This window comes from Myxine glutinosa, chromosome 2 (assembly GCF_964187855.1).
Source record: "Myxine glutinosa chromosome 2, kmMyxGlut1.1, whole genome shotgun sequence".
Classification (NCBI taxonomy): domain Eukaryota; kingdom Metazoa; phylum Chordata; class Myxini; order Myxiniformes; family Myxinidae; genus Myxine; species Myxine glutinosa.
In genome coordinates this window covers 2,261,918-2,276,857 of record NC_136262.1, presented here as the reverse complement: position 1 = coordinate 2,276,857, position 14,940 = coordinate 2,261,918, and the positions used below count along the sequence as shown (strand labels likewise).

The window sequence follows — 14,940 nt, the reverse complement described above, 5'->3', positions numbered from 1 at the left end:
CAGGCAGGTTGGTGGTCTTTCTGTCTTCTACCGACTCCTCTCCGGTCTATCTCCCCCAGCTCTATCTGTGCTCTGTCCCCAAAATATTCCTTCAGGTCGCACAATATTTGCCTGCAACCCTCTTATGGTGAAATTGCGAAAATCAAGACTCTCTTCTCACCTTCAATCTTTCATTCCTCTTTTCTCCCGCCTCTGGAACAAACTTCTCACTCTCTTCCATCCCACTCCTCCCTCCAGGTCTTTAAAACAGCTGTTCACCACCATCTCTTATCTTCCCCATCCAAAATCTTGATCTTTTCTACCCCCATTAATTCACCGCAGATCCACTTTTTTGAAATACTGACTTCTTTCCTGGAAGTCCTTGCAGTGTCCATGTGTTTTATACATCTCCCACCCAATTCCCCCCCTCCGATGCCTCCTCCCCCCAAGCCCTCTGCCTCCCACAGATCTCCTGATGTCCCTGTTCTCTACTGTTGTACTGTGCTTCCCTCTCTCTCCCCATCTTGTCTCCCGCTTCCTTTATTATATGTTGTATGTGTCCGTTTATGTTTTTTGCGATTAATGTTAGCTCTTACACGAGGCTCGATCCCATATCCCCAAAAAAATATTAAAAATCTCATAACAGTATTTTCAATTCGTTTTCTTCAACCTCACAAAAACCACCGACACACCAAGTATCAATAAAGTGTTGAAGATTTCCGGCCTCGTTGGAAAAGGTAAACTCAAGTTTCAATCTTACTGAGACCAATGCATTGAAAGACAACATGATATTAGTGCTCCGTCGGTTTGCCAGATAGTTTATCTTTTCTGTTTAAATAAACAGCCAGTTTCGCAGTTGCTATTAGGAAACTAAACAGTTTAGATACCGGATCTTGTTTAGGAGCAAAACCAAAGATGAAATTTCTCAAAGAAAAAGTAATATGCATTTTGTGTGCAATATAATTCAACCAATGAAACAAAGGAAATAATCGTACACAGTCTATGAATGCATGAAACAAGTCCTCATTGACTGCACAGAAGCGACAACAAACAGATACAGGAGAAAAATGTCTAATAAACGTGTTGGAGGGAACAATCCAGTGGGCCAAACGCCACTGGAGATCACCTGTTCTTTTGGATGTGGGCTCACTATACATGGCTTCCCAGATAGGTTCGGAGGGGGGTCCTCCGGGTAACAATCCTTTCCATCGGGTAACTCCATTTAACGAAGGGTTCCCATTTAACAACTTGAGGCACATCTTATAGATGCCCTTGCTGTCCATTGTCTGGAAGAGCTTTGACCCATCGCTAACAGGGGGCAAATCATTTTGAATGGGTTCAACAATCAATTTAGGCACTGTCGGCTCATTCAAATCATCTTCTGTACCTTGAGTCCAAGTTAGGCCAAGTTGCCGTCCCACCTAAATTATTTTCCTCAGTTTTATTGCGATCACCCTATGGGACCAAATCCCTGTTAGGTCTGCAATTTCACTTATGGATTTCCAACCATACCCCGAGTCATGTCGGAGATGCTGCACCTTCACGATACCAGCTGCTATAAATTGTTGGCAAAAATATCGACTTTTTGGAATGTCGGGAAAGAGAGGGTTACAAAACAAAGGCTCGTGTGCTAGCATTTTTGTGACCTATGTGTCCGCCTGACGACTCACAGAAAGGCTCTGCAAGGCATTCAAGAGGCTTTGGTAAAAAGCAGGGAGGAGCGTTATGTCGACATGTTGGAGGTTCACTTGAAAAAGTTCAAAGTCGTACCCGGGCCTACCCGCTCGCTGTTGTACAAGGCGTACAGGGAGCCGGCCTGGCAGATGTTCTATGTAGAGGAGACATTGAATGGACCCGAGCCTACCCGCTCGCTGTAGTACAAGGCATGCAGGGAGCCGGCCTGGCAGATGTTCTATGTAGAGGAGATGTTGAATGGACCCGAGCCTACCCACTCGCTGTAGTACAAGGCGTGCAGGGAGCCGGCCTGGCAGATGTTCTGTGTAGAGGAGACGTTGAATGAACCCAAGCCTACCCGCTTGCTGTAGTACAAGGCGTGCAGGGAGCCGGCCTGGCAGATGTTCTATGTAGAGGAGACGTTGAATGGACCCGAGCCTACCCGCTCGCTGTAGTACAAGGCGTGCAGGGAGTCGGCCTGGCAGATGTTCTGTGTAGAGGAGATGTTGAATGAACCCAAGCCTACCCACTCGCTGTAGTACAAGGCGTGCAGGGAGCCGGCCTGGCAGATGTTCTATGTAGAGGAGACGTTGAATGGACCCGAGCCTACCCGCTCGCTGTAGTACAAGGCGTGCAGGGAGCCGGCCTGGCAGATGTTCTATGTAGAGGAGACGTTGCATGGACCCGAGCCCACCCGCTCGCTGTAGTACAAGGCGTGCAGGGAGCCGGCCTGGCAGATGTTCTATGTAGAGGAGACATTGCATGGGCCCGAGCCTACCCGCTCGCTGTAGAACAAGGCATGCAGGGAGCCGGCCTGGCAGATGTTCTATGTAGAGGAGACGTTGCATGGGCCCGAGCCTACCCGCTTGCTGTAGAACAAGGCATGCAGGGAGCCGGCCTGGCAGATGTTCTATGTAGAGGAGACGTTGAATGGACCCGAGCCTACCCGCTCGCTGTAGTACAAGGCGTGCAGGGAGCCGGCCTGGCAGATGTTCTATGTAGAGGAGACGTTGAATGGACCCGAGCCTACCCGCTCGCTGTAGTACAAGGCGTGCAGGGAGCCGGCCTGGCAGATGTTCTGTGTAGAGGAGACGTTGAATGAACCCAAGCCTACCCGCTCGCTGTAGTACAAGGCGTGCAGGGAGCCGGCCTGGCAGATGTTCTATGTAGAGGAGACGTTGAATGGACCCGAGCCTACCTGCTTTCTGTAGTACAAGGCATGCAGGGAGCAGGCCTGGCAGATGTTCCATGTAGAGGACATGTTGAATGGACCCGAGCCTACCTGCTTGCTGTAGTACAAGGTGTGCAGGGAGTCGGCCTGGCAGATGTTCTATGTGGAGGAGACGTTGAATGGACCCGAGCCTACCTGCTTGCTGTAGTACAAGGCATGCAGGGAGTCGGCCTGGCAGATGTTCTATGTAGAGGAGATGTTGAATGGACCCGAGCCTACCTGCTTGCTGTAGTACAAGGCATGCAGGGAGTCGGCCTGGCAGATGTTCTATGTAGAGGAGACGTTGAATGGACCCGAGCCTACCTGCTTGCTGTAGTACAAGGCATGCAGGGAGTCGGCCTGGCAGATGTTGCATGTCGAGGAGACGTTGAATGGACCCCAGCCGGAAGGCCATTAGGCGGGTTTTGATGTCCACGAGGTTGTGGCCTTTTAGCCGAGGGGCGACATATCACATAGGCTCGTAGCCAGTGGTAGCCTCCCCAGAAGAAGTCCACCAGTTTGTCCTGGAGTGCTTTGAGCAGGGACTCCGGTGGTTGCAGGCAGATGAACTTATGCCACAACAGTGTGGCAACTAAGTTGTTGATCACTAGCACACGGCCCTTGAAAGACAAATGGGGTAAAGCCCTTTTCTATCGGTTCAATCTTTCTCCCCTTTGCTCAATGACCCCGTCCCAATTTTTTGGAGCATACTGTGGGGAACCAAGGAATATGCCCAAGTACTTAATTCCCTCACTTCCCCCACAGTAACCCTGCGGGGAGGGATGGGGGCAGCAGTGGTACAGGCTGAAGAAGGTTGCGATAAAGAGAGGGTATCCATAACGTCTTGCTTTTGTCCCAATTGATTTTTAAAGAGGAAGCAGAGTGAAACTTTGATAGGCACTCAACAAGGATATCAATATCGTCTTCATCTTTTACAAAGATGCAGACGTCATCCGCATAAGCAGGTAGGGCTGAGAGATCGGGCAAGAACGACATAGAACATGATATTTCAAAATGTGGTGGACGAGTTATGACTAAACTTAGAGAATGGGTTGGTTCGGTGACGAGAACAAGCTGATTCGATTTTGGTTCATGTCCGAATCCAGATTTGGCCTATCAGTGGATACAAAACGTAAACCGTTCACCTGGTGGAGGTATGTTCTCTAGCGAGTTCCGTTCTAGTTTTTTTTTAATGTGGTGTTGGTGTAGGACAAGCAGGATGGACCAAATGGCCTCCTCCTGGGTCATTTCCTTGTTATTAGTCCTAGTTTTCACTAGTCTCGACCTGTTAAGATTAGTGTCTGTAACCGCTTTGTATATAATGTCCGGTTAGTATACGAGACTGTTTTTTTTGTTGTTTATTTTTTGCATACCAAGTCGAGGCTCGTGTAAGAACTAACACATAGAACATATAATAAAGGCAGCAGGAGAGAAGAGGGGGAGAGAGTACAACACCAGTAGAGAGCAGGGACATCGGGAGATCTGTCGAAGGGAAAGGGCTGGAGCGGAGTACACAGGATAAACAGGATGGACGCCACAAGGACTGTTGCGATGTGCGTGTCTGTGTCCGCGTCTATATATTTTCACTTTAAAATGGTTTTCTCTGCAACCGCTTCGCCGATCAATGCAAAATTTTTAACATAGGAGGGACTCCCCATGGATAATATTGAATTGCTAACTCTGGCACCATATGTCACATGGTACGGCAGCCATATTGGATTAAAGGGAAAAAATGGATATCATTGTCACCAAAACTGCTCAACTAAAAATATTGAAACTTGGGATGTGTCATCAATTCCCTATGTTGTATATAGGGTGATAAAGATTACGTCATTGGTGAAGTGGTATTCCAGCCATAAATGGTAAATTGAAATTATTCTCCGAAAAATCTGAAACTTCATATACCTGATGTATGACCCGATGTGAGTGAAGAATTAAATGTATGACGTCCATAACCAATGCCAAGAAACTAATAGGGCGCATGGATGATACGGGTACATGGGGCATACTCGTAGCGTGTTCAGTTAACGATGGTAGTTTTGTTCAGAATAAAGGAGCGAAGCAAAACTCTACGAGTGCCGTTCGAGTTATTTGTTGTTGTTTTTCCTTGTTGTTAGTCCAGACCATTGATTGCAGAAAGACCGTGGCCCAGCTCTGTCCCTTTGAGAAGAAGATCACACACTGCCCTCGGTGAGCTATAAATGGAACATGCACTCCTTCCTCTCATTTCTTCCCACCTATCTTACTCTCCACATTTACATTTATTGTCCCACCCCTCTGTTAACATTGTTTCCATGAACATAATTTAGCTTTCCTGTGTTCGTTTGTAAAATTCTTTCATATAAATGAGGCAATGATGATATAGATTATAGTGGAGATGTATGCGCACTTGTCTATGAGCAGGTTCACCCAGGTTTGAATCCTGACCCGGATCTAATAGACCAGGAACTTTAGGCTCAATGATATTAAAACCTGGAACCAATTAGTATAGAGCTGAAAATGTCGACACAAGTTGGTGTGGCACGAGTAAGCTATCGGAAAAGTCCTGGAATATCTGGCGTGTGCTTCTTGTCAATCAGAGATCAGGGAGCAGGGTCCTTCAGGGCCCCCAGGATATCGGAGAAGTTGGTGTTGGAGTTTGCACTCTGTTATTCAAATTCAGGTGCAATGATTTCACGGTGGAGACATTCACGAGTCTATCTGGGTACACGGAGTTACCTTCCCGAGATAATCAGCTTTTATTACCCTCGCCAGATGAGAGGGTATTGCATTTGAGTCCGTTCGTTACTTGGCAAAAAATATATATAAATTGCCAACTACGTTGATCACTCCGGTTTGTGTGTTTGTTTGTCTGTCCGCTCACTTATACTTGCCTACAGGTCACAAATTTTAAACCGATCTTCAACCAAACATCACCAAATGGTAGAGTTGGTGGTCCGACAAAACGTTATATGTATTTGAGGTCAAAAGGTCAACATAGGCCAAAGGTCAACCACTCTTTTCAAATTTCAAAAATCCTCAATTTTCATCCGATTCACTTGAAATTTGAATGGCATTTACAGATCAGCGAACTGAATTCAACCACCAACTATTTTTGAGATCAACATAGGTCGCAAAGTCAACATAGGCCAAAGGTCAACCACCTTCTTCAAATTTCTAAAATCCTCAATTTTCATGCCATTGACTTGAAATTTGAATAGGATTTACATATCAGCAAACTGAATTCAACCACCAACTATTTTTGAGATCAACATCGGTCACAAGGTCAACATAGGCCAAAGGTCAACCACCTTTTTTCAAATCTGTAAAATTCACAATTTTCATATGATTGACTTGAAATTTGTATAGGATTTCCATAGCAGTGAACTGAATTCAACCACCAACTATTTTTGAGGTCAACATAGGCCAAAAGGTCAACATAGGTCAAAATGTCAACAACCTTTTCAAATTTCTAAAATCCTCAATTTTCATCTGATTGACTTGAAACTTGAATGGGATTTGCATATCAGCGAACTGAAACCAACCACCAACTATTTTTGAGGTCGACATAGGTCAAAAGGTCAACATAGGTCAAAATGTCAACAACTGTCAACATAGGTCAAAATGTCAACAACAACTAAGGTCAAAAATGCCGCTCCATTCCTCTTCCCTCAGATCGGCAGTCTGCAGCCTCCTCACTCTCTGAAGACCTGGACAAAATCACAGACTGGTCAAACATGTGGAACATGTCTTTCAATCCTGACAAATCTCACACTCTTACTATGTCTCTCCGAAAAGATCGACTGGACAACCCTCCCATCTACTTTCTCAACAATCCTCTCCAAGAAGTTCTGTCGCTCAAGCTTTTGGGTCTCACCATCTGCCATGATCTTTCTTGGGAAAACCACATTTCCAAGCTGGGCTCCAAAGCCAGTCGCCGACTGGGCATCCTCCGTCGTGCGAAGTCCTTCCTAGGCACACCTGAGCTCCTCACCACATACAAGGCTTTCATCCGCAGCTCAATGGAATACTGTTCTCCCCTATGGGCTGGTGCTCCTGCCTCACACCTGGCTCGGCTTCACGCTGTTGAATCCAAAGCTTTCAGAATCATTGGAATCTCCCGCGATGAAGCTATCTCTGAGGGCCTTTCACTCACTCACCGCAGGCAGGTAGGTGGCCTTTCTGTCTTCTACCGACTCCTCTCCGGCCTTGCTCCCCCAGCTCTCTCTGTGCTCTGTCCCCCAAATATTCCTACAGGTCGCACAAGATCTGCCAGCCACCCTCTGATGGTTAAACTGCCGAAATCTCGGCTCTCTGCTCACCTTCACTCTTTCATTCCTCTTTTCTCCCGCCTCTGGAACAAACTCCCACACTCACTTCAATCACACTCCTCCCTCCAGGTCTTCAAAACAGCTGTTCACCACCATCTCTTATCTTCCCCCATCCAAAACCTTGATCTTTTCTACCCCCACTAATTCACCCCAGATCCACCTTGTTTGAAATTCCAACTTCTTTCCTGGAAGTCTTGGCAGTGTCCATATGTTTTATACCTCTCCCACCCCCCCCCCCCCCTTCCCATGCCTCCCCCCCAAAGCCCTCTCCCTCCCACAGTTCTCTCGATGTCTCCATGTCTCTCGGTCCCTGCTCTCAAATGTTGTGTTTGTGTCCTTCCCCCTCTCTCCCCATCTTGTCTACCGCTCCCGATGTTATTTGTTTTGTGTGTCTGTTTGTCTTTCTGTGTGATTAATGTTCGCTCTTTCACGAGCCTCGATCTTGTATACAAAAAAAAACAAAAAAACAAACAACAAAAAAAAAAACCTTTTTAAATTTCTAAAAGCCTCAAGTTTCACCCGATTGACTTGAACTTTGATTCAGATTCACATATCAGCAAAATGAATTGAACCACCAACTATTTTTGAGATGTTAAATTCGACCAACAACTATAGGCCAAAAGGTCAACATAGGCCAAAAGGTCAACAACCTTTTCAAATTTCTAAAATCCTCAATTTTCATCCGATTGACTTGAAATTTGAATAGGATTTGCATATCAGCTAACTGAATTCAACCACCAACTATTGTTGAGGTCAACACAGGCCAAAAGTTCAACACAGGCCAAAAGATCAACATTGGTCCAATTGACATTAAATTTTCACCATGGGTGCAACTCCTACTGTATAATTTTCAAATGATAATTATGACGTCATAGGTCACGTGGTATGGGCGCCATCTTGGAAAAACCGAAAAACTTTTCAACCTCTGTATCTCTGAAAGTGCTGTATAGAAAAAAAAAATGAGACATGGCTCATTGTAAAGAACTCTCCATGGGGAATAACATATGTTAATGATGATGTCATAGGTTCCTCAATTATGACGTCATAATTCAACAACTACAAAACTTCATCCGATCAAGATGAAATTTGTTGAGCGTCATCTATGGATAAATTGGTGGAGAAAAAAAAAAAGGATCGCGTCATCGGTCACGTGGTTTGTCCACCATATTTGTTTTGACACAAAAGCCTTAAAATCCACTAAAAACACGTCCTGGCGAGGGTCTGCAATCTCTGATTGCCCTTTCTTGTTATTATTTGTGGAGGTTTTATTCACATTATATACAAAATGAGAAGATTCACATTGATAACACAACACGAATATAGGACAGACTTCAATATCTATTAGCTTACATGTAAGTTGTCGCAGTTTTGTAAAGTGACGGCAATGGCATTCATCATTTTCGTCTTCTAAACCAGCTGCTTCCACTTCCTGGGCCTCCAAACATGTCAAGACTTTACAATGGCTGCACATTGCAGAACATTGCAGGCCAACCTTTCAGTAGCCACACGGAGATATTTCCTCGCAGTTGCAGCTTATTAAATGAAGCAATTTTTCTGGTGCTGGTTTGAGCTGCATAGTTTAGTTATAAATGCCAACAAGAACTGCCCCTTTATAACTGCTGGCAGTGATGACCGGTTTCCTCCGCCTTCCCGCTTTCATACAACCTCACTTTGATACAACCCCGCTTTGATAAATCCCGCTTTGATACAACCCCGCTTTCAGTGGACACGTTTTCATTAGACACGTTTTGATACAACCCTGCTTTGATACAACCCTGCTTTGATACAACCCTGCTTTGATACAACCCTGCTTTGATACAACCCTGCTTTGATACAACCCCGCTTTGATTGGACACGCTTTGATTGGACACGCTTTGAGACAACCCTGCTTTGATACAACCCCGCTTTGATTGGACACGCTTTGATTGGACACACTTTGGAACAACCCTGCTTTGATGCAACCCCGCTTTGATTGGACATGCTTTCATTGGACATGCTTTGAGACAACCCTGCTTTGACACAACCCCGCTTTGATTGGACATGCTTTCATTGGACACACTTTGAGACAACCCTGCTTTGATACAACCTCACCTTGATTGGATACGCTTTGATTGGACACGCTTTGACTGGACATGCTTTGATACAACCCCGCTTTGATTGGACACGCTTTGATACAACCCCACTTTCATGAAAACAAGCATTACGCCTAGGTTCCCCGTTGGTGAAGTGATGTGAGTTGACAAAGTGGAAGACGCAAGGCGGCCATCTTGAATTTTGACCTGGCGACCCAATTTTCAAAAGCATTCTCCCTTATGCGTAGATACACCCACCCACCAGATTAGAAGTTAGTAGTTCGTTTATTTTTCAAGATATTTCGCTCACAAGGTTCGGACATATATATGGTGGCGGCCATCTTGAATTTTGACGTGGCGACCCAATTTTCAATAGCGTTCTTCCTTATGCGTAGATACACCCACATATCAGATTAGAAGTTGGTACTTCGCTTATTTTTCAAGATATTCCGCTCACAATGTTCAGACATACATGGCGGCAACCATCTTGGATTTTGACGTGGCGACCCAATTTTCAATAGTGTTCTTCCTTATGCCAAGATACAACCACACACCGGATTAGAAGTTGGTACTTCGCTTATTTTTCAAGATATTCCGCTCACAAGGTTCAGACAAAACAGATCAAACAGGTTCAATTACCGCTTTACACAACAAAGGTGCAAAAACAGATCCTTGCAACTACAGACCAATCAGCCTGCTCCCAATTATCAGCAAAGTCATGGAATCCATCATTGCTTCGGATATGAAATCTTTCCTCTTCTCCAATGGCTTGATCTCTGATCATCAATTTGGTTTCAGACCAGGTCACTCTACTCTGGACATGCTGCTTCTGCTGTCTCAACAATGGATGGAGGTCCTCAATGCCAAACAGGAAATCAGAGCTGTCTCCCTTGACATATCACGTGCCTTCGATACGGTCTGGCACCCAGCTCTGCTCACCAAACTCTCCTCCTATGGTATCCATGGAAATCTCCATGCATGGCTTGCGGACTTCCTCTCTGGTCGTAGTCAACGTGTGGCCCTGAATGGATTTCTCTCATCTCCCCTTCCCGTTCAGGCTGGAGTTCCCCAAGGCAGTGTGCTGGGCCCTGTGCTTTTTCTGGTCTTTATCAATGATCTCTCCGACTCTCTGGAAAATCCTCTGTATCTCTTTGCTGATGACTCCACTCTCTGCCGCTCCATTCCTCTTCCCTCAGATCGGCAGTCTGCAGCCTCCTCACTCTCTGAAGACCTGGACAAAATCACAGACTGGTCAAACATGTGGAACATGTCTTTCAATCCTGACAAATCTCACACTCTTACTATGTCTCTCCGAAAAGTTCGACTGGACAACCCTCCCATCTACTTTCTCAACAATCCTCTCCAAGAAGTTCTGTCGCTCAAGCTTTTGGGTCTCACCATCTGCCATGATCTTTCTTGGGAAAACCACATTTCCAAGCTGGCCTCCAAAGCCAGTCGCCGACTGGGCATCCTCCGTCGTGCGAAGTCCTTCCTAGGCACACCTGAGCTCCTCACCACATACAAGGCTTTCATCCGCAGCTCAATGGAATACTGTTCTCCCCTATGGGCTGGTGCTCCTGCCTCACACCTGGCTCGGCTTCACGCTGTTGAATCCAAAGCTTTCAGAATCATTGGAATCTCCCGCGATGAAGCTATCTCTGAGGGCCTTTCACTCACTCACCGCAGGCAGGTAGGTGGCCTTTCTGTCTTCTACCGACTCCTCTCCGGCCTTGCTCCCCCAGCTCTCTCTGTGCTCTGTCCCCCAAATATTCCTACAGGTCGCACAAGATCTGCCAGCCACCCTCTGATGGTTAAACTGCCGAAATCTCGGCTCTCTGCTCACCTTCACTCTTTCATTCCTCTTTTCTCCCGCCTCTGGAACAAACTCCCACACTCACTTCAATCACACTCCTCCCTCCAGGTCTTCAAAACAGCTGTTCACCACCATCTCTTATCTTCCCCCATCCAAAACCTTGATCTTTTCTACCCCCACTAATTCACCCCAGATCCACCTTGTTTGAAATTCCAACTTCTTTCCTGGAAGTCTTGGCAGTGTCCATATGTTTTATACCTCTCCCACCCCCCCCCCCTTCCCATGCCTCCCCCCCAAAGCCCTCTCCCTCCCACAGTTCTCTCGATGTCTCCATGTCTCTCGGTCCCTGCTCTCAAATGTTGTGTTTGTGTCCTTCCCCCTCTCTCCCCATCTTGTCTACCGCTCCCGATGTTATTTGTTTTGTGTGTCTGTTTGTCTTTCTGTGTGATTAATGTTCGCTCTTTCACGAGCCTCGATCTTGTATACAAAAAAAAACAAAAAAACAAACAACAAAAAAAAAACCTTTTTAAATTTCTAAAAGCCTCAAGTTTCACCCGATTGACTTGAACTTTGATTCAGATTCACATATCAGCAAAATGAATTGAACCACCAACTATTTTTGAGATGTTAAATTCGACCAACAACTATAGGCCAAAAGGTCAACATAGGCCAAAAGGTCAACAACCTTTTCAAATTTCTAAAATCCTCAATTTTCATCCGATTGACTTGAAATTTGAATAGGATTTGCATATCAGCTAACTGAATTCAACCACCAACTATTGTTGAGGTCAACACAGGCCAAAAGTTCAACACAGGCCAAAAGATCAACATTGGTCCAATTGACATTAAATTTTCACCATGGGTGCAACTCCTACTGTATAATTTTCAAATGATAATTATGACGTCATAGGTCACGTGGTATGGGCGCCATCTTGGAAAAACCGAAAAACTTTTCAACCTCTGTATCTCTGAAAGTGCTGTATAGAAAAAAAAAATGAGACATGGCTCATTGTAAAGAACTCTCCATGGGGAATAACATATGTTAATGATGATGTCATAGGTTCCTCAATTATGACGTCATAATTCAACAACTACAAAACTTCATCCGATCAAGATGAAATTTGTTGAGCGTCATCTATGGATAAATTGGTGGAGAAAAAAAAAAGGATCGCGTCATCGGTCACGTGGTTTGTCCACCATATTTGTTTTGACACAAAAGCCTTAAAATCCACTAAAAACACGTCCTGGCGAGGGTCTGCAATCTCTGATTGCCCTTTCTTGTTATTATTTGTGGAGGTTTTATTCACATTATATACAAAATGAGAAGATTCACATTGATAACACAACACGAATATAGGACAGACTTCAATATCTATTAGCTTACATGTAAGTTGTCGCAGTTTTGTAAAGTGACGGCAATGGCATTCATCATTTTCGTCTTCTAAACCAGCTGCTTCCACTTCCTGGGCCTCCAAACATGTCAAGACTTTACAATGGCTGCACATTGCAGAACATTGCAGGCCAACCTTTCAGTAGCCACACGGAGATATTTCCTCGCAGTTGCAGCTTATTAAATGAAGCAATTTTTCTGGTGCTGGTTTGAGCTGCATAGTTTAGTTATAAATGCCAACAAGAACTGCCCCTTTATAACTGCTGGCAGTGATGACCGGTTTCCTCCGCCTTCCCGCTTTCATACAACCTCACTTTGATACAACCCCGCTTTGATAAATCCTGCTTTGATACAACCCCGCTTTCAGTGGACACGTTTTCATTAGACACGTTTTGATACAACCCTGCTTTGATACAACCCTGCTTTGATACAACCCTGCTTTGATACAACCCTGCTTTGATACAACCCTGCTTTGATACAACCCCGCTTTGATTGGACACGCTTTGATTGGACACGCTTTGAGACAACCCTGCTTTGATACAACCCCGCTTTGATTGGACACGCTTTGATTGGACACACTTTGGAACAACCCTGCTTTGATGCAACCCCGCTTTGATTGGACATGCTTTCATTGGACATGCTTTGAGACAACCCTGCTTTGACACAACCCCGCTTTGATTGGACATGCTTTCATTGGACACACTTTGAGACAACCCTGCTTTGATACAACCTCACCTTGATTGGATACGCTTTGATTGGACACGCTTTGACTGGACATGCTTTGATACAACCCCGCTTTGATTGGACACGCTTTGATACAACCCCACTTTCATGAAAACAAGCATTACGCCTAGGTTCCCCGTTGGTGAAGTGATGTGAGTTGACAAAGTGGAAGACGCAAGGCGGCCATCTTGAATTTTGACCTGGCGACCCAATTTTCAAAAGCATTCTCCCTTATGCGTAGATACACCCACCCACCAGATTAGAAGTTAGTAGTTCGTTTATTTTTCAAGATATTTCGCTCACAAGGTTCGGACATATATATGGTGGCGGCCATCTTGAATTTTGACGTGGCGACCCAATTTTCAATAGCGTTCTTCCTTATGCGTAGATACACCCACATATCAGATTAGAAGTTGGTACTTCGCTTATTTTTCAAGATATTCCGCTCACAATGTTCAGACATACATGGCGGCAACCATCTTGGATTTTGACGTGGCGACCCAATTTTCAATAGTGTTCTTCCTTATGCCAAGATACAACCACACACCGGATTAGAAGTTGGTACTTCGCTTATTTTTCAAGATATTCCGCTCACAAGGTTCAGACAAAACAGATCAAACAGGTTCAATTACCGCTTTACACAACAAAGGTGCAAAAACAGATCCTTGCAACTACAGACCAATCAGCCTGCTCCCAATTATCAGCAAAGTCATGGAATCCATCATTGCTTCGGATATGAAATCTTTCCTCTTCTCCAATGGCTTGATCTCTGATCATCAATTTGGTTTCAGACCAGGTCACTCTACTCTGGACATGCTGCTTCTGCTGTCTCAACAATGGATGGAGGTCCTCAATGCCAAACAGGAAATCAGAGCTGTCTCCCTTGACATATCACGTGCCTTCGATACGGTCTGGCACCCAGCTCTGCTCACCAAACTCTCCTCCTATGGTATCCATGGAAATCTCCATGCATGGCTTGCGGACTTCCTCTCTGGTCGTAGTCAACGTGTGGCCCTGAATGGATTTCTCTCATCTCCCCTTCCCGTTCAGGCTGGAGTTCCCCAAGGCAGTGTGCTGGGCCCTGTGCTTTTTCTGGTCTTTATCAATGATCTCTCCGACTCTCTGGAAAATCCTCTGTATCTCTTTGCTGATGACTCCACTCTCTGCCGCTCCATTCCTCTTCCCTCAGATCGGCAGTCTGCAGCCTCCTCACTCTCTGAAGACCTGGACAAAATCACAGACTGGTCAAACATGTGGAACATGTCTTTCAATCCTGACAAATCTCACACTCTTACTATGTCTCTCCGAAAAGATCGACTGGACAACCCTCCCATCTACTTTCTCAACAATCCTCTCCAAGAAGTTCTGTCGCTCAAGCTTTTGGGTCTCACCATCTGCCATGATCTTTCTTGGGAAAACCACATTTCCAAGCTGGCCTCCAAAGCCAGTCGCCGACTGGGCATCCTCCGTCGTGCGAAGTCCTTCCTAGGCACACCTGAGCTCCTCACCACATACAAGGCTTTCATCCGCAGCTCAATGGAATACTGTTCTCCCCTATGGGCTGGTGCTCCTGCCTCACACCTGGCTCGGCTTCACGCTGTTGAATCCAAAGCTTTCAGAATCATTGGAATCTCCCGCGATGAAGCTATCTCTGAGGGCCTTTCACTCACTCACCGCAGGCAGGTAGGTGGCCTTTCTGTCTTCTACCGACTCCTCTCCGGCCTTGCTCCCCCAGCTCTCTCTGTGCTCTGTCCCCCAAATATTCCTAC

At 45.6% G+C, this 14,940-nt stretch overlaps 1 protein-coding gene across 1 annotated transcript in view; it reads left to right on the top strand.

Annotated features, from left to right (window-relative positions):
* LOC137422092 (cysteine-rich secretory protein LCCL domain-containing 2) overlaps nucleotides 1-14,940 on the top strand; it is a 287,763-nt gene that overhangs the window by 239,834 nt on the left and 32,989 nt on the right. The window contains exon 12 of the mRNA XM_068108843.2: nucleotides 4,981-5,053. Coding sequence (XP_067964944.2) covers nucleotides 4,981-5,053 — 73 coding nt within the window. The remainder of the gene's footprint in view (nucleotides 1-4,980; nucleotides 5,054-14,940) is intronic.